This window comes from Pelmatolapia mariae, linkage group LG4 (assembly GCF_036321145.2).
Source record: "Pelmatolapia mariae isolate MD_Pm_ZW linkage group LG4, Pm_UMD_F_2, whole genome shotgun sequence".
Classification (NCBI taxonomy): domain Eukaryota; kingdom Metazoa; phylum Chordata; class Actinopteri; order Cichliformes; family Cichlidae; genus Pelmatolapia; species Pelmatolapia mariae.
Window position 1 is genome coordinate 17,083,096 of NC_086230.1, and position 20,117 is coordinate 17,103,212.

Genomic DNA, 20,117 nt, shown 5'->3' on the forward strand with positions numbered 1-20,117 from the left:
TCTCTACAAAAAATGCCAGGGATAGCAGTGTGAGTGACATAAAATAGCCAACAAAGTGAATCCATCAGCCAAAAGTTTGCAAGGTGTGCAATGTGTCCTTAAGAAGATTGACAAAAGGGGCACAAAAGAAGTGGCAGGTCTTAAAAATGACAACAGAAGAACAGTATCTGGAAAGGTAACTTTTTCTGAACTAAGAGGGGGAAAAATTCCAGCAAAGACGTGACAGGACTAGTGTTGCATTTGGCTCTGCAGTTGATTAATCTACTGTTCACTGAAGCCTCGTCAGAAATGGTCTCAAGAATGGCTGGCTGTCAAGAAGCCATTTTTGAGGAAGGGAAACCAGCAGAAAAAGCCTGGGGTTACACAACAACTGGACAGAAAGGCAGTGTCAACAGGTCTGATGGAGTGATAACTGCACATTTGAAACGTTTGGTACATACGAGGTCTGGAGAGAGGTACAACAGTGTCTACAGGCATCTGTAAAAACTGGTGGCAACTGTGTAAGGATTTTGACCTGCACTTCAGCCAGTGGTGTAGGGGATCATGTCAATATTGATGGATTTATAAAGCATTAGTACCATCTGGAAAGCATCTTTCAACAACCTCAACATAACAATGATTTTGAGTGCCCCCCAAAAAAGCATACCTGGATAGAAAAACAATAGAATGCCATCAGTCATGGATTTTTCTTCCCAGAGCCCAGGCCTGAAGCTGAAACAGTGTGGGCTCATCTTGACGGAAAACAGAACAAAAAGGCAGAAAACATTCAAAGAACAGCTTTGAATCTCCTTCAAGGAGCCTGGAGAACTATTCCTGAAGACTACTAAAAGAAATGACAAGAATTCAGGCAGTGCTAAAGAATAAAGGTGATCATACCAAATGTTGACCTTCAAGCTGGTTAGAACTGTACAAACTCTGTACAGTATATACTGTATTTTAATTTCAACTTGTACTTGTTTAAATAAATCTAATTCCCATTTTCCTTACAAAATAATAACAACTGAGGGGTTAGATCAATGCAAATAATATTACTGCAAATAATGTCAGAAATATTGAAAATACGGAAACACAATAGCCAGCACTGTTGAAAAGTTCAGTAAACTGTGTTTATTAATGGTCCTTTTCTTGTAGCAAGGGGTTTAAAATGTCACAATATGTCTACAGCAACAAGCCATAACACATGGGATATGAGAATTACAAGTAGCACTGCAAGTACGGCAAGTATTACAATCAGTAGCAGCTGCTGAAGTGAGAAATTGTGCTGTATTGGTACTAACACTATTATAAGGTTTGTATATAGACCGACGATGGAAGAATGACACATACTACTGAATCTAGGTGTGCAAGTGAACCTATCTCAAAAGATAAAGACCATCCAAGAGTAAATGTTCTGCATGTCAAATAAATAATTATAAAACAAAACAGCTTATATTTTCTGTATACCTAGAATCTTAAATCAACTCTGCTACATTTGTGATTTGCATACATTTTGTACATCATTCCAATCAGTAAAACTAAGAGGCAATTAATGCTGTATAAATAGTACAACTGTTTATCATTGCAAATACACAGGGAATTCATGGGTGTCACTAATAGCTGCTCGTAAATATAGGGTATTGGACCCTTGTCTTGGGTTTATCCTTCCTCCCTGCCCCTGAAACTGAGCCAGAGGACTGTTTTCAGACACGCATAAAATATGGATAAAATTAAATATATTCATCATCCTGAGTGAGGCTAACCTCAAAAACCACACTGCTTTCAATCATCCAAGCCATTCGAAATGGTAAAGGCAGCTGATATTAAATGCTTAGGAGGTGTATGCTTTTAGTGTGAGACATACCCCTCTGTGTTCCCTTTTAAAAATAATTAAATAAAAAGCATGGGACCTGGTGTGAAAAAACAAAACAAAAACCCAATAAAACTAAAAAAGGCGAGGAGTAATAAGACTGAGGAGAGTGTCTTGCTCCAAACGTCTGCTTCCTTCATGGTGTGTGGAATGAAGACACTTGGTGGAGTGACAGGAAGAAATGGGACCCGTGGGCTTTTCAGCAGCTCCCTATCCCCGATGAGGAAGCCGCTGCTGTGGGGTTGGTGCTGCTGTTCTGGCCTTTTCCTTTGTGCCTCTGGCCACCCCTTCTCCTTCCACCGCCTCCAGACTTTGGCTGTAACGTAGATAGAACGAAACCGCTCAATAAGGCAGTCGCTGCACTGCATCACAATGCCAAAAACAACAACAAATGCAAAGACCAGAGTCCAGTCTCCACAATTCAGCCTCACTGTTGCTTTTGTTTTCTGTCAACACAGTTTACCTTGTTCTCTTTGTTGCCCTCCTTTAACTGAGGGTCATCATCTCCCTCTCCCTTTGAGAGCCAGCCACGAAAGCAAAGGAGATGGAGAGAGTGTACAGGAGTGATGTGGGTGAGTTAAAATTTAGGGTGAAATATTACAAAGCAGTGTATAGATTCACAGACAAGGTGTTACATGAGGGAAAAAAAGGGGAGGAGGAAACAGAAGTTAGCAGAACAGCAACTTCGAGGTAAGTAATCAGAATCTGAAGAAATGCAGGAACTGCGCTACTGCGCACACACAGTATTTGTACATACAGCATACAGCTTTAGTACTTTTAATGACTTGTGACTCACCGGTTGTGTTGAGTTGGAGGCTGCCGGCTGAGCTGCTGCTCCCACGTCGTCACCGGCCACCACAGTGCCGTCCTCTTTTCGCAGCGGCGCCTTTTTGGTAGACTGCATTTTGATTTGTGGCGGTTTTGAGTTTGATGGCATGTTATTGGTGGATTGCAGCAGCTGAAAATGATATGAGACAACACGTTAGTCCCAAAGAACTATCTGTGAGCACATAAACTTACAATGATTTCTATATTTTGGCCATAATCTTAATATTATTTCCAACTACAGCTTTAGAACCTGGCTCATGATCATCAGATCACTGTAGAGTTATCTCAACATAAACCTTCAGCTTCCAGAAGGCTTTGCTACCTTCGTGATGGTTCCTACAGCTTTGGTGCGCCCCTCCCTGAACACCAGCCTCTGGTCACAATGCAGGTACTCTGGGGTCTTGATGAAACGGAAGTGGACTGAAGCCTTGTCGCCTGTTCGTAAGCAGTCTCTGTTCATGGACAGGATGGTGGCTGTCTGCCTTATGCTGCCACAGTGGACTGAGTGTTGAATCAGGGGGAATATATACGTAAAGGAGAATGAATTGATGCTTACTGTGGTTGTAAAATGACCATTTCAGTCCCATAACATTTATACACACAAATGTTCAATGTCATTTAGAAACTTGGCTATAAATCTTTGCTGAAATGTCCTGCCTTTGCCTTAAGGTGACTCTAGAAACACACACAGAGCGTGTCACTGCTACCCACCCATGGCCTGGTATCTCGGGGATATTGTGGTGGGATGATGCAGCACCAGGATCTCAGCCTCAAACTCCCAAGTTGCCTGTGGGTTTAGCCTTGGGGACACCATTACCATGCCTTTCCTTATGGATGAACGCTTGATCTTTGGAAGGAAGCATATGATAAAACATGTCATCATTTCCACTGCCCTTCTATTATCAAGATGAATAAGACAATGAATAACACTTTTCAAGACCAGCAATAAGGCCCAATGAGTAAAATAACTGCTAAATTTAACTGACCTATGCAATGCCAAGCATCTGCACTAGACAGTGGATGATTTTATTATTTCTCTACCTTTTTAAGAGCAAACGAGGCAGTCTGGCCACCTCTGACCTCCTTCACAGGCATTCTCTTACGGTGTATTGATTTGACAGCAATAGAGATGAAGCTCCCTAGAGGATCGGGTCCCAGCAGCATGGTGTCATTCAGGCGTATGAGCCCACGTAAAGTAGTTCCCGATACTACAGTTCCCACACCCTAAGACATAAACAACACATGACCTGTTTTTTTGCATTAAATTTACATGATAAAATACATTAGGGAGAGGAGTTTATCAGTGTTCATAGTACCGGTACAGAGTAGGTATCATCTATTTGAAACTCAGCAGGCTGATCGTCCCGGTAGGATGTCCTGGAGGAAAGCAAGTTGAGAAACATCTTAAGCAGGTCCATGTTCTCACCGGTCACATTGGAGATCTGAAAGATGGGGCACATCCTGGGGGAGCACAGCAAACACACGTAGGTTACAGTGAGGCATTTTCTTTCTGATGCTGAATCTCGCTGGAACAGACCCGGTACCTCTCCGAACTGAAGTTTGAAGCCGTGACTATGACGTCGTCCTTGTTCTGTACCAGGACAGGAATTTTTCTACAGCCTGGGGACTTCAGTAACCTCTGCAGCAGCTTTAGGGTCTCTGATAGGAGGAAATGAAGACCACACGAGTTATTTAGTTGTTATTGTAATTTTTTTAGCATGTGAAAATTTAGACAAACAGCATATAAGTTAATAGAAGCCAACTCAAGGTCTGATGTATTTTTTGCATAATAAGGAAATATTGCAAAACAAATAAAACCCCAGAAGGCTTACCTTGCAAGATGTTGGCTGGGCACATGTCTATCTTGGTTACCACTACAAACACAGGCACATTCAGAGCTAAAGCCAGGCCCAGGTGCTCTTTGGTCATTCCTACGATACCTGCATTACTGCCCACCTGGAAAGGAAGGGAAAAGTGAATTTTATTCCTACACTTGCATGAAAAAGAAAAAAAAAAGATTTTGGGGGCATCATGGATAATGTACATAGACACATGAACACCATCTTCCCTCCCCCTCTCTGACCATAAGCATGCAGAAGTCTGGAAGGTGTCCTGTCATCCCAAACACTGTGGTCTTGAGGTATTTCTCATGGCCGGCCAGGTCTATGAAGGTAATGACCTTAGAGGACTTCTCGCAGATTTTAGTCCAGTCCAGACTTCCTCCATGACTGTCTGGTTTATTCACCACCTACGAGGCAAGTACAATAACAGAAATCCTATGTAAACATACAGTCTTTCATCTTACATCAACATTTACTGTAGGTCCTCCATATTATTATTGTTCACCTCACCAAACTCATTTCTTCTCACACTTATATTAATAGTCAACACATTTCAATGCCTCATGATTCAATATATGAACCATCATTAAAAACATGAGTCATTTTCAGAGTTACACTTCTTTTAGAAGTAAAGCACTGAGCATACACACTCACCTGTCCCTCTTGGTCAAACCCCAGGATATCATTGCCCACACTGCTGGTCCTGCCACTCTCCATCTCATGCTTGTGTCTGAATAGTTTCTGGCGAGCAAAGCCCCTGCCATTGTCCAGCTCACCATGTGTTAATACTCCCAGCAGAGTACTTTTACCAGCATCCACGTTGCCCACCACTGCAACCCTGAGAGACACAAGAATACCATATAGGTTGAAAAAAGAGCCCTGGATGCTTCAGGGATAGAATAGAACTGAACAGAATAACTTTCATTGTCCAAACTAGTGGAAAACTGTCAGTTATCAATTCATCACTAAAAACTGATAATTATCAGCACACATTCATACACACACACACATGCATAAACCCTTGGTAAAGTTATAAAAATATATTGCATCATCTTATTATTCATCATACTAATTGAATTTGGCACAAATCATCCTTTATACAGCTTTTTACAAGCCAGAGGCATCCTATAACATTGTCCTGAGTGCAATTAAGATTCAGTCCAGTTAGTTCCTATTTACCACAGTCAAGCTACCATATCAGACTGAGTATTGAACATGAGGACGATTTCAATCAAGCTGACATTTACTCTTTCCAAAACGTATTCGCTAACTCCAAAGCCTCTTCCTCATAAGAAACAGTCTCTAACTTTCTTATTGATGTAATCAGCATTAGCTGCAAAATGTAATTCCTTATCACAATGTTTTCCCAGATACTTAAACCTATTAATGACTTCCACAGACTGAACAGAAAATGAAAGACCTGTTTTAGGGCCTGTGTAATTCAAGACAGGCTCTTTTGTGTTGTCAATGTTAATCAACAAATAGAGGGATTTATAGCATTCCTCCAACCTACGCAATGACGCAAAATCATCAGGGTTGGTATTCCTATGAGCGGGACCAACAAGAGCTATATAATCAGCATATTATACCAGCTTTATATTCCTATCCTGTAGCTGTACATCATTTATATAAAGAGAAAATAACAATTGGTATAAAACACACCCTTACAGGTTCCCCGTATTACAAATTATTTCATTAGATACAACATGAGTAATACAGACTTTCTGCAAACAATAAGTTTCAAAATATCCAATCCACTGTTACCCTCTTATTATTAGTTCTTGCAATAAAATGTGTCCTTGTATTAAAGGCTCCAGTCAGATTGGCAAATATAATTCTTCCCTGATCAGCTGTTTGCTGTAAGCGATGTGTAACTGTATTAACTAGTATCAGTGCAGCATCTTTTGTGCTCCTTTGTGACTTGTATGCTAACTGCATACAGGCCAACTGATCCATAATAGCTGAGGTGAGGTGTTTTTAACCACTCCCTCCATATAATTAGACAGTACACAGGTCAAAGCCACTGGACAAAAGTCAGTAAGGGATTTGGAACCCGGCCCTCTTGGGATTGGTTTAATTACAGAAATCTTCCATCATCATCATACTATCATGATTGTAGCTTATTTATGTCTGTAGGTTTGTTCCCAAAATCCTCCTGAGTGATAAGTTCAATGTTCATGAAACCTAGGCTATAAACCACCTAGAGTACCAATATTCATAACATCTACAAGGTGATTTATGACTATTATTATTATTATTATTATTATAAATATTTAGCTTAAAATAAACAATTCTTTAAATTTCCTTTAAAATTCTCAGCTGTAATTGTACCAAGAGTGCATCTGACTTTTTCCACACCTGAGGGGCCTCTGGGTTTTTTCAGAAGTTTATCTGATAAAAAATTGAAACAGTCTGGTCAGGACACATGTCACCTGTACTGAACACACTGTGCACTGTCGAAAGTAAGTGTGACTTCATTACTGCTCACCTGACCTCCAGGAAGTCCAGCTCACCTACACGCCTCCGTATCAGATAGTCACGTACCAAACCGGCAGCCTCATTGCGCTCCCGGAGAGGGATCAGGTCAGCATCCAGCTGCTCACACATGGAGTGCACTGTGGCTACTGAGGCCTCCATATCTTTCTCATCCAAACCCCAGTCACCACCATCTGCACAGGAGGAGAACAAGAATAGATGTGTTACAAACTGTTACAGAGTGAAAAGGTGAAAAGGCGGAAGAGAGGGACTCGTAATTTACACTACAGTATCCTTGGAATTTGGACAAGGGCTTTTATATATCTCTCACCTGAGCCCATTCCAACCACATAAATAGTCTCTCCACATCCCTCTTCCATCCTGTCTCGTAGCTGCCGAAGTAACGAATCATACTGCTCTCCATTTGGGCTAACAAGTGCCAGCTAGTGGGTTCCAGAGAGGGGAAGAGAGAAAACATAAAGAGTAACACTGGCCATGAAATTGTTAAATCAAATATTCTTCTTCTAATAACAGTTAATAACAGTCCCTGGGAGAAACTGCATCAGGTAAGGTTGTTTAAAAAAAGAAAGAACAGGCATTGAACTAAACAGTATTACTTATTTGGGACATTTTATTTTCACTGGAGGACACTCTCATATCCTGCAAGCAAAAAGAAATCTGAAGAGAATGGCTCGATCAAAAGCATCCCTCCACATGCAAACACAGCTGCTTCTTTTCTCATGACATACCTCAAGGTTACATGAACACAGTGTTGTTATCACTGCTGATATGGGCCTAAAAACACCTTGAAATGCAATGCTATTTGTATAAGAAGAACCTGCTTGTTTTATGTTTATTTGTTGCGAATGTTGGCCTGAGTGTGTAGGACCTTAGGAAGAGTAGCTAAGGATGAGGGTGATGCTCATGGGGATCCTGATTAAACAAACAAGTCTTGGGTTTTTTTGGGTTTTTAAAAAGCACTACTTTTGCTAGTTTTTGTTTCTATTTTTAAAAGAAACTAACACACACAAAATGAAATAAGTGAACTATTGAGGCAATGTAGTTTAGGCCCAGTAGTAGCAGAAACATACTTTACTTAGTGGCAGTACATTGCCAGGGTGGGTTAAAAGTGTAATAGTACTATCATACTTTATACTAAGAGATATGCATTTGGAGCTACAAGGGCTGTGTTAAAGGCCTAGATGAATGCTAGTGCTAGATGAATAGTACCCAGTGTACTGGGTTATTGAGAAGTTACTACACATAATAGCATATCAGTTTCTGACATACTGAAACTATCAGGAGCCAAAAGTCAACAAGGGACTGCCTACCTGATGCAACTCTGTGCAATGTGTTTATGGGACCAAAAAAACACCATTGTAACGTGCAATTTAATACCTGTGGGCAAAGACATGATTGCTTTCACTCTTACATTCAAACATTCCGGATTACGTCAGGCCAAAAACTCTTTTTTCATACTACAAGTTCCGGTATTTAAGAGCAACTTTCAGTTGATCAGTATGGTTCAACAGCACATATAGCTACAGCCAACAATATATATCATACATAGACATTATAGGCAAAACATGTCGGGTATTTTAGCTGGTACCCTGGGAAGCCGACCATATTATCTCATTGTTCTTTATTATCCCGTATGTTTTTGTTTTGGGTTCACAAATCGTTAATAACATATGAGCCATATTCACTTGTGTCGAGAAGTGCTTCTATGTCCAGCTAACGTTAGCGCCGGGCTCTGCTCCGCTGCTATTTTAGCTGGAGCTGCTAACACCTGCTAGCTGTTTAGTGTCAACAAAAGCAGCTCGGTGTCCAGAAAAATCAGTCGTGTGTTATATTTGGTGCTTAAAATTACTCCGTAGCTATAAAACGTTAATTACATAGCTATAGAGGAGAGGCGCATTCTTTTTCTCATTCATTCATTCACTGACAGCAGCAGCTAGCATTAGCTTGGCGAGCTTAGCTTTACCTTGCTAGTAAAGTCAATCCCCCGATCCTCAGGCTCGCCATTGAGCACGTCCCCATCCTCGAAACACTCATCCCCGGCGTCGTCGCTGCATCCTCCACGGTCTGGAGCAAAAATACTCGCCGGGACTAAAGCATCGGCCAGCGGTACGGAGCCTGGGCTAATGCCTGGCTCATGCGCCGCCGCTACTGATGCCATTTCTATGCCAACTTTGCAGTAATAAATTGCAGGTTTTCTAAACTGTTGTGATGACGGCTGGCAGGCAAACACACACACATATACACATTAACCGGTGCACCTCGAGCTGTCAACTCCAGTGTTAGTTAGACATTTGCTACGCTACAGTTAATGACGTTAGCAAGGGTCTCACCGCGCTTTAACTAACATTAAAATAACGCTTACTTATGTGCCGTCTGTCCGTATTTGAAAATGAAACCTACCAGCACCTGAATATTAACAAGGAGGGCGTAGATAACCGTGTGTTTTGACATCATATTCACCAGTAGAGTTGAAGTCACTGGGAATATGTTAACAGTGGACCAATACAAGTGAGGGGGTCGTTCATATGATTACAAGCTGGATCAGCCCCTCACACTCAGAGGGCAACAGGGCTCTAATAGCGATATGCTATTAAGGTGTAATTAGCACGTATTCCTGAATTACATACAGGTAATTTAAACCATTTAAGATTAATATATGCAATAATTACTGTGCCGGTTTGGTCTGCTTTAGTCTGACACCACAAGGTATTCAAAAGTTAATATTGTCTGACCTATGTCATTATGACAAGGAAATGATATGTTGTACTTTTCAATTATTGTTGTGACCAATGGTCAGTCTAACATTGATCTGCAGACTGAAAAAATGTCACCTCTGTTGTACAACCTGTTGTACCTGTTGTACAAAATGTTGTGCTTGACTAGTAAATGTTGTGATTAAATAGCCAGTTTATTAGTGCATCATGTTAGTTTGTTCTTAAATGGTCAGTGAGTGTAATTTACCTGATTATTGCTTTGCGTTTCTTAATGGCAACAATGTGATGTAATGTGTACAATTTTTCATTTTATACCTTCCATTTTTTGTTGTTGTTGTTCTCCAGTGACAGAAACACTATACTCATAGAGCATAGTGAAGTGCTTTTTTATATCTTTTTTTTAAAAGATCTCTTTTTTATGCTTTACGCCACTTTTTTTTCCCTCAGGGATAATATGGGTCCTGAATTGTGAAAAATAGCCTATTTGTTTTTTGACTGTTTTGAGCCCAAATTGTTTAAAGTAAATTTCAATATTGAAAATCTCAAGCACTAAATATTGCTATTTATGTTTGCTTTCTGTTTTTGAAGCTAAATAATCCCTCCTGGTGTATTACCCTCACACAAACTCTGATGCTCCTGCATTTACCCAAGAATAGTGGCGTATCTATGTAGTTTGATTGACTTTTGTGCAGCTGAGTGGTATGTGACGTTTTGCATTATATTTTGTTATAATTTTGCATCACTGTCAGATTGATATTTTTGTTTGTTTGTTTGTTTTTTACCTTTATGTTACTTTAGTTAAAGCTATACATCGCCAACACTCAGAGGGAATATCCTCAGAAGACTTCCCATCTACATTAGCGCTCTATTGGTTCTCCTTGTCACCTTGTAATAACAGCTGCCTCTTATTGTCCACTAGTAGTAAATAGTCGTCACAGAATGTGGACTGTTGTAGTATTGCACTGGAGGACAGTGAACACTCAGATCACCTTTGTGTCAGACCACAAACAATATAACTATTCTCGAATTTTTCTCACCTTCAAGCATTTTCAGTAATAACTCTTAAGTAAAGTAGTGAATTTTGATAATTGTCTGCTAACTACCAATCAACAGATAGCATTTTTTTAATAGTTTGCATTTAATCATAGGAAATACACACAAATATAATTGTTTTGTGCTGATGTGAAGCCTTGAATAAATGTTGTAGTGATTTGCATTGCATTGTCTCACATAATTAAAGTATGTAGTTGAATTACTGACATTCATGTGATGATAATAGACAGTTTTAATAAATATTTAGTAAACCCTGTAACAGGTCTGTGTGTGTGTGTGTGTGTGTGTGTGTGTGGGCAGATATGTGTGTGTCATAAGATCTGCTGACTGTCTTAAGACCACATGCATGAGCAAACATGTCACATCTCTTTGTCCCACTGAACTTCTGATAAAGGAACTGCTTTTCACAATACTAGCAACAAAATGACATAGCTTTTCCAGATTGATCCTGTAGAGAGATGAACTTTGAAAATAATAATAATAATAATAATATTCTACCTGCTTTCTGAACAAACTACACACTGTTTGTTGGCATTACTCAAAGTACAGCTGAACTAAGATCCTCAGACGTTCACTTGTGAGGTGGTACATAACTTTGAACAAGCTTATCTGAAAGTGAAGATAATCTTTCCATATACAAAATATGCCTTTTAATAATCAATTAACCGAGAATATTGCTACATTAAAGCTGTTTTTTTCTTCATATATAGGATGTTGAAACAGTTATCTGTCTGTGTCACCTTTCACCTGGATTACCATAACTTGCTGTAAATAAGACTGTCCAGTTTCACTCTTCCTTGATTACAGATGGTTCAAAACTGATTTTTTTAATGGTGCACAGAAAAGACAGCACATTATCCTGTTTTCGCTCAGTTGCACTGGTTACATGTGAAATAATTTTCTAAGTTTAGTATTATTTGTTTTCAAATACTCCATTGATTGGCTCCATAATATCCTGCAGATCTTTTAACTCCATATTCTACCTTGAGGTCACTGAGTTCATCCTTACAGTTTCTGTCAGTGTCAGTGACCCTTTTTTGCCAGAGAACAAAAGGTAACCAGGTCTTTGCTGTTTTTGCCCTCAGGCTCTGGAGCCTGCCATCCCACATAAAAACCATGGACAGTGCTAAAGCCAATACAGAAGTGTCTGAAATCTGTATACTATCTGACATCCAATACGTGGAGATGGCTGTCATTCCACAAAGACATGTGGTATAGAAGTGTTTGGGAAAATGTCTTTCTGTCTTGTCTTCTTGTCAACATGCATAGATGTGAAGTTCTCTGTTAGAAAGGGAAATAAATACATGTAACATTTCTCGATGTCATTTCTGTCATACCTTCTCTCTTTCACAATATTACAGCTGAGCAATGGCTGAATTGCATTCTGGCCTCTTTGGATTGCTAAAATAGGCAGAATACAATAGAGACCTTGTATCATTTGAGCTTTTTTTGGATACAGGGATAAATTTGTTTGAAAAGGTGTGCAATATCTGAAATCGGATTAAAAGATGAAATCAAATAAACTAATAATGTAGAAATCAGAACAGAGTCAATGGTATTGTAACTCTAAGTTAAACTGTGGTAAAGTGCCGAGCAAACTTTTACCAGTATCGTATTTCAATGAATGTAAATGGAGTGGTGCTTACATGACACTTTCTACAAAACCCATCATTCCCCCAACTATACATGTATCTTTTTAGACCAAACATACTCTATTTTGGAAACCATTTTTAATCTTACAAGTATAAGCCAATGACAATAGAAAGATGATCAAAAAACACATCGAAACTGGTTTTGGAATAGATAAAACAGGCTAACATGAAGCTTCTGGAATGGCCTCCCCAAAGGTCCAATCGCAACCCTGTTGAAAATTTGTAGAATACTCTTAAAAGCCGAGTCCATGCCAGGAAACCAGTTAGTTTAAATGAACTCTGCCAATTCTGTCAACAAGAGTGCTCAAATATCCATCCAGAATTATGTTAGAAGCTTGCTGATGGCTACCAAAAGCATGTGGTCAAGGTGCAACTTGCGACCTTTGCGCAATCATTCAATCAATCAACAGTTAAAGAAACCATTAAAAGCCCCTAATTATCACGACATTATTGCCCAAGAGGAGTATATGTAAGCCTTTGACCACAATTGTAAATAATTCCCCTACTGCACAGCATTTGCTTGTAGGGTTAGACCATGACCATCCAGAAAGGTGTGTGAGAACCTATCATGCATCATCTGAAGATAGCACCCTGTTTTGACGTATGGTCACAGGAGCACATGGTTCAAGAAGTAGATAAGATTATTTCCTATAGAAATTTTAGCATTCAGTCAGGTTTTTACTTACTGCACATTGCATTAACTGTTTAGGAATTAACTGATCAAGCTTGCATTTTTGTTATTATAATACTAGTTTTTATTACTTGGATAAAAACCCTTTGCAGTCTGAAGGCTAGAACCGATGGAAACCCTTTGATGCAGCTGCTGTCTTTAGTTTCTTGTTTGCGCATCTTTCTGCCTTCAGTTTTTATTTAATAACTGAAAAGTATGCGCTAAAGGGCTGAGATCAGATGACTGAGTTGGCAGTTGAAGAATATCTCCTTTCTTTGTCTTTATAGACTGTTGGGTTGCTTTTGCGATATGCTTTGAATGATTACCCATTTGCACTGTGTGGACTATGTAAATTAGTTTAAAGCGTTTTTTTTGTACTTTATACTTAAAGATCTTGTGATTTTTCTATTGCTCTCAGAACATTATTTTGAGGTGGGGGTGCCAAAAAGTGTTTAATCAATAACATGACCCAGGAAGAAGTCAGAAAGGACAGGGAGGAATTTTTATTTTGTACCATTACAATGTGTGAAGTGTAGGGGAACTGGTCACAAGGTTTAATTGACCTTGAAGTTTTCAGCCTGGAATCTGAACCTAGATTATAAAAATAGAACGCCTTCTGAAACTCCACTCTTGGTCTTTATTGTTAAATGATGAGATATTAGCCAAATTTATTCAAAAACTTCTTTCTCTATCAGCAAAGAAGCAGCCCTACACTGCAAATATGACTAGTATTAATAGTTACAGAGGGAAAAACAGCAGATAACTGTAAAATAAAGTACTTCTTGATAAATGGTTCCTGTGACATTGCTCTGAATTACATTAGTTTATAATACATTGTAGTGGATATGTGTGGAACTGACTCACCCTGCTGCACTCACAGCAGCTGTCTTCTGTCAGCAGCTGACAGTATACTCTGGCCCTAAGTGTGAGTCATATATTCAAATCATTTTGAGGATCTGACTCACTTCCAACATTTCACTTAATTTCAACTCTACCTAGAATTTGCCACAGATTCATTCCAAATGCCGGCATTTGATCTTACTGTATGCCTTGAGCTATATACAGTAAGTGGACATTAAGACGGCTGGCTCTGCTAAATATTTAGTTGTCTCCCTGGTAACAAATACACTTCTATTTTTAACTCCAAGTCTGCAGTTCCCCTCACAGTCAGGCTCAGCTCCACCAGGTTCAAATGTAACAGTTTGGTGTTAACAAATGATCTTTCAGTAATTAGCCTCACTTCACCAACATCTGCAAGTATTTGTTAACTGCTACATTAGTTATTTGCAGTTTTTAATTTCACTGTGAGTCAGCTCTTGGGTGTTTAGCAATGAAACAATTATATTGGCTCTTTGAAATGTCACTCTGGTTGAAGGCACCTCCCACACTCTATATACTGGAGTCATCTGGTGGGGTGCAGAGAGGCAAGGCCCTGCAGCACTTTCGTTTCTTCTCAGCTGTACTTAACCTTCTGCATCTGCCAAGATGATGAATGTAAGTAAAATTTTGACAACAATAGTCAACTTATATTACTTTGATTTTCATATGACTCTTTGGTTTACTGATATCGACAGTCTTAGGCCTTAAGCCTATTTTAAGCATTGAACTGACAGCTGGTCCTAGCTTTATATTTACCAGGCTGATGTAATTGCACCAGCTAAACTGTACTAACTAAAACAGATGTTTGCATTTAGTTTTTATTGAGCTGTTAGGAGTTCTAATGTTTTGAAATTTTTGATGACCTTTTATGGTCAAAATATTCACCACAGAGCATATGCTTACAGTATTTACTTCTTAATTGTTATTTTCTTTTTCTCATCTATAGTAATAGTCATAGTCATGCCTATGCATGAAAGTTATCCTTAGTGATATAAACATATGATAACACTTGAGTCTTTCATTTCAGCCACGCCTTCTTTTTCCCAGTGTCAGAGCTGAACAAAGGCTGCATTGCATTCTAGCATCTTTGAATTGATAAAATAGTCAGAATACAGTCAAGACCTTGTATCTCTTTTTCTTTTTGGGGGGCTAAAGGGGTGTTGTGGTTTAGATCACATTAAGGGATGAAATGAAATAAAGTAATAACATAGAAACAAGAACAGAGCCAACAATCCTGCAATTCTAAGCCAAACAGGGGTCAACAACAGTGCAAACCTTAAGCAGAAGTGTAATTATCTCTCAAATAATGTCTCTGGCACTGTTAAGATTGACTTTGTGTTGATTTCACACAGAAATGACAATTATTCATTCAGTTCAGTGAAGTTTATTTTAATAATGACTTGATTACTAGTAACGTGTTACTGTTTTAATAACTTGCCAGCTCGATTTCATCATCACAACAGTGACAGATTCAGTGAAGTGTCATGTCTTACACATTACTTTATTCAGATTCCTTCATTAGGCAGAATGTCTGGGAGACATGCAGCGTCACTGCCAGCTAGGACACAAGCCCAGTCCAGCACAGCCAAACACACTTTCTAACAGAGGAAGAATGTTCACATTACTATGCCTCCCTTACTTTCACTGGTTGATCTTTAAATAAATTATACGTTTTGCAGTGAGCTGTGGCGTGCCACGATTTCAGCCTGTTTATAGAACAGTGCAGATCATTACATGTTTGTGTGTCTACAAAAGGGATATAAATGAAAGTACTGTTATCTGTGTACCAATAGAAACTCTGATATGGTTGTGACATATAATTTAAGATGAACAGAATTTAGTTTAATTGGGATCTAATAATGCAGATAACAGTGAACATTTGCCTAACTGGGGTTACAGAATATGCAGAGATCCTTGGAAAACTTTCTCTTCTGTAGGATTTGAGAATCACAGTCATGAAGAGGTTGAGGTGAACAATGTTGCTCTAAGACAGGGATGTCCAACTCCAGGCCTCAAGGGCCGGTGTCTTGCAGGTTTTAGATATCACCCTGGGTCAATACACTGGGATAAAATGGTTAGTTCATTACCAGGCCTCTGGAGAACTTCAAGACATGTCGAGGATGTAATTTAGCAATTTAAATCAACTGTGTTGGATCAAGGACACATCTAAAACCTGCAGGACACCACTGCTCTAAGGTATTGCGACCTGTCAGTTTGTCAACCTAGAAATGTAAATTATTTTATCAACAAAATACATATACTAAGTCTTCAAAGTCATGTTTAGTGGGAAAGTTTGGTCTCTTCACAAGTGAATCTAAAATTGTTAGCATGATCTAATATGATCAAGTATTCATGGTTATTTTTAGCAAATGTGTTTGGTTTCTTGTTGACTGTGTCTAGGATGTTTCTCTAACAACTGCAGCATTTTAAACCCACACAAGTAGTTTGGGTTTCTGATCTTGTGCCTTGAAATGAAGGCAGGCAGTGAAGAAATGCAAATGAATAAAAAAAATCAAATCTATAAAAGTTGCATTAGGAATTTAGGTGGAAATTAATAGACATAAGAGTCTAACAAACTTATCTGATAACCTACATCTTTAGAACAGACTTTTAAGGACTTGTGCACCTGTACTTTTCGCCTTTAGTGGTAGATTTTGTCTGTGTTAGCTGTCTCTTTAAAGTAGCTGAACCTTCAGAAACAAAGCTATGGAACATGTCATTTAGTGTTTCTTCCTAAATTTGACTTAGTTACTTCTATTTGAAATTGACTATGAGAATTTAATTGAGTCAGTAATTTAAGGTAAACGTGGTTTTAAGCCGTGAAACGTGCTTGATTGTTGTTCTTCTTCCCCTTATATTTTACTTACTATACTTATTTCTCTTTCAAATTCCCCATTAGAATTACAGTTTCCTAATTGTTACACAAACCAGTATTTCCCTGCCACATGTACAGCAGGAACTGAATTTCTGCTAAGCTTAGTGTTTTTCCACTCCCGGTATCTGGTATTGCACTGAGGAAAATTTGACTCAGTTTAACAGTTGTCCCTCATCATTTTTCAACATTCAGTCTCTGCCAAAATCGGCATACAGAAAAATGTCCCTGGCAACCTCAGGACAAGAAAGAGCTGGAATATTTGACCAGCCAGTCAATGGGGATATAACTGAAAACACATGTTCTGCAATTTCTAGGGATAAAGTGAGGATCGGAGAATTGGCCGAGACTATACCAGTGCTGTTTTTTGCCTGAAGCTGTAATAATAATTGGATCTAATAAAAGTCAGTAGTATTACTACACAATAATACACTGTATCACCAAACTTGCCTTCTTTTTATGCACAGGGTATGTTTGTAAAGAATATGTCCTTCAAGGTTGGACAAACCATGACTGTTGTTGGAGTCGCCAAACCTGAGGCTGGAGAGTAAGTATTGATTAAGGACGAGCTGTGTCATGAGTTTGTAAATGAATGAATCACAGTAAAGTTTGAAAAATCTTCAATCAATATTCAACAAAATTAATTCTTGACAGGGTGTTGTTATCACTGTATTTATCATTTAGTACAAACACTGATAGCTAATGTTATTGGCTAAAAAAATGAGTAAATTAGATTTTGTCTGTGTTAGCTGTCTCTTTAAAGTAGCTGAACCATCAGAAATAAAGCTATAGAACATGTCATTTATCTTCCTAAATTTGACTTAGTTACTTCTATTTGAAATTGACTATGAGAATTTAATTGAGTCAGTAATTTAAGGTAAATGTGGTTTTAAGCCGTGCTTGATTGTTGTTCTTCTTCCCCTTATATTTTACTTACTATACTTATTTCTCTTTCAAATTCCCCACTAGAATTAGACTGAGCTACTTATTTAAAGTAAATTAGGTTTTTCACATGTCTGTACATTGCAGTTTTGCTGTGAATATCGGCCCCAGCGAGGACACAATTGCATTTCACCTCAACCCTCGTTTCAATGCCCATGGAGACTCAAATATAATTGTCTGCAACTCTTTCGAGGGAGGCAGTTGGTGTCAGGAGCAACGCGAGCAAAGTTTTCCTTTTTCCCTGGGAGAGGAGTTCAAGGTGTGAGAGTGTGTGTGTATATTTTAGCCTTGCATGGGTCATATGTAGTCTAGCTTCCTCTTTAGTCTGTATAGTGCCTCTCTCTTAGAGTGACCTCTGTTGGAAAATAAGTACCACTGCATCTTTGATAATTTCATTATTTGATACTGCAGACTCATCTGTGAGACCTTGATCATTATACATCACATATATTACAATATTTGATTCCTTTGTCTGTCTGTCTCTCTCACTGATAATACCTTTTAGATCTCCATTGAATTCACTCCTTCAGAGTTTGTGGTGACTTTACAAGATGGCTCAACATTCCGTTTCCCCAACCGCGTCGGTGCAGAGAAATACTCGGCCATAAACTTTGACGGGGAAGCTCGCATTCGAAGCATCGACATCAAGTAAAGCGCCATCGTTTCTCATTTCTCATATCTAGATGTGAAAAATGTTCTTTTTTTGTTTGTCTAGCAGCAGGTAATATAAAGTCCTAGGTCTTCAGCTTCCTTGTTAACCTTTAACCTTTATCACAGATTGTCATAGCTTACAGGATATGAGCTTGTTGAGAGAGAGGTCCAAACCGCTATGGTCATAAAAAAGGAGCCTTAAAAATTATAATCTTTAGCTCTAAACCTGAACACCCTTTTCTGGAACTCTACCATGAGTAGTTTTAAAGCAGTTTAAGCAAGTTATTTTTCTGTTTGCAGTTTGCAGGATTCATATACAGTGTGGTCAGGTTTCTTTAATGTGTCTCGAAATGCTCCACAAGACATTCCACTTTTTAATTCTTACCTGCAACAACATCAATTAAAGGATTTTCTTTTATGAAAAAAAATGACTCTGGTGACTCCTTATATTTGTTCTGCAACACCTTTCATCCTTTCCCTGTGAAATTAATTTATAGGTGATACACAGCCAGTGCCAGGCTCTGTGATCTAACCCTTACATGTAGGCAATATTTCATGTGTCACAGGTGGGTCTGGGTCTAGTTTGATTTTACAACACCTATTTTTGAAGAAAAACATTGACACAACACCATGCGTGGTTTTACATAAGGCACGAACACATAACGTCCACAGATTTATATATTTTTATGTGAAAGTGAAAATAAGGAGAACATTGTGCAAATGTTGGGATTTATTATATAACCACTACAACAAATAAACACTGTCCTCACTGCTGTATTATAAAACCTTCTTCAGCACCCACTGAATATTAACAAGGTGGGAGTGGATAACTGCGTGTTTTCACCAGTTTCAGTCACTGTGAATATGTTAACAGTGGACCAATACCAGTGAGGGGGTTGTTCATATAATTACAACTTTGATCAGCGCCTCTGAGGGCAGCATGGCTGGTAATCTGATAGGCCATTATGTGGTAATTAGCCTTTAGCACTCCTGAACTACTGTGGATGTAATGGAAGATGATTTTAATAGCTAATTTTAATCATTTAAAATGAATAATTGCAATAATTATTGTGGACTTTTACTCTGAAAAACACCACAAGGTCAGGGGCGGATCTAGAAGAGTGGTATGAGGTGGCATGTGCCACCCTAAGATGATCTCTTGCCACCCTAGTTTTGCATATGACAGTGTTGTTTATTAAAATAACATAGCATTAACACTTTGAGCATAGTTACAGTTAAGAGTGAATATAAATTCTTAAACTAAATATATTGCCTCCACCATTAACAAATGGTTCACCCCATAGTGCAGAACAGCTTTATTTCCTGTTGTCAGTAGCAACCGATGCCTATGATTGTGCCAGAACACATTTTGAACAGCACCATGAGAATTTCAGATTTCACACAGGTGGTTGGTTGTTACACTCTGGAAATGGAATGAAGGTGAGTCTTATTAACCCTCTGGAGTCCACAGACACGCCGTACCTTCAAATCACATGACTGATTTAAACTGACATAGCAACAAGCTGCAGCCACACTGAGTCTCTGTTTCAGGCCGTGTTGAAGGTTCGGACTTGAAAGTATACACCAGCTTTTAAATTTTAATGACAAAAAAAAAAGAAAATAATAAATATACAGGTCATGTATATATATATATATATATATATATATATATG

At 38.7% G+C, this 20,117-nt stretch overlaps 2 protein-coding genes across 3 annotated transcripts; one reads left to right on the forward strand and one right to left on the reverse strand.

Annotated features, from left to right (window-relative positions):
- Positions 1-1,092: 1,092 nt before the first annotated feature.
- gtpbp1 (GTP binding protein 1) lies at positions 1,093-9,455 on the reverse strand. 2 transcript variants are annotated; one of them, XM_063471651.1, is made up of 14 exons: positions 8,975-9,454; positions 7,322-7,433; positions 7,004-7,184; positions 5,170-5,353; positions 4,758-4,922; positions 4,507-4,630; positions 4,219-4,333; positions 3,991-4,135; positions 3,716-3,898; positions 3,386-3,521; positions 2,997-3,175; positions 2,643-2,804; positions 2,310-2,360; positions 1,093-2,162 (listed from the first exon to the last, which is right to left on the reverse strand). In XM_063471651.1, exons 1-14 carry the CDS (start codon positions 9,167-9,169, stop codon positions 2,046-2,048), a joined length of 2,049 nt encoding a protein of 682 aa, XP_063327721.1. In that variant the 5' UTR covers positions 9,170-9,454; the 3' UTR covers positions 1,093-2,045. The 2 variants fall into 2 exon arrangements, with proteins under 2 accessions (XP_063327721.1, XP_063327722.1); XM_063471652.1 differs by lacking the exon at positions 2,310-2,360 and having other exon boundaries at positions 8,975-9,455.
- Positions 9,456-14,496: 5,041 nt separating this feature from the next.
- Positions 14,497-18,866, forward strand: LOC134625377 (beta-galactoside-binding lectin-like). The gene is made up of 4 exons (XM_063470597.1): positions 14,497-14,594; positions 17,319-17,398; positions 17,881-18,052; positions 18,299-18,866. Exons 1-4 carry the CDS (start codon positions 14,586-14,588, stop codon positions 18,443-18,445), a joined length of 408 nt encoding a protein of 135 aa, XP_063326667.1. The 5' UTR covers positions 14,497-14,585; the 3' UTR covers positions 18,446-18,866.
- Positions 18,867-20,117: the final 1,251 nt, after the last annotated feature.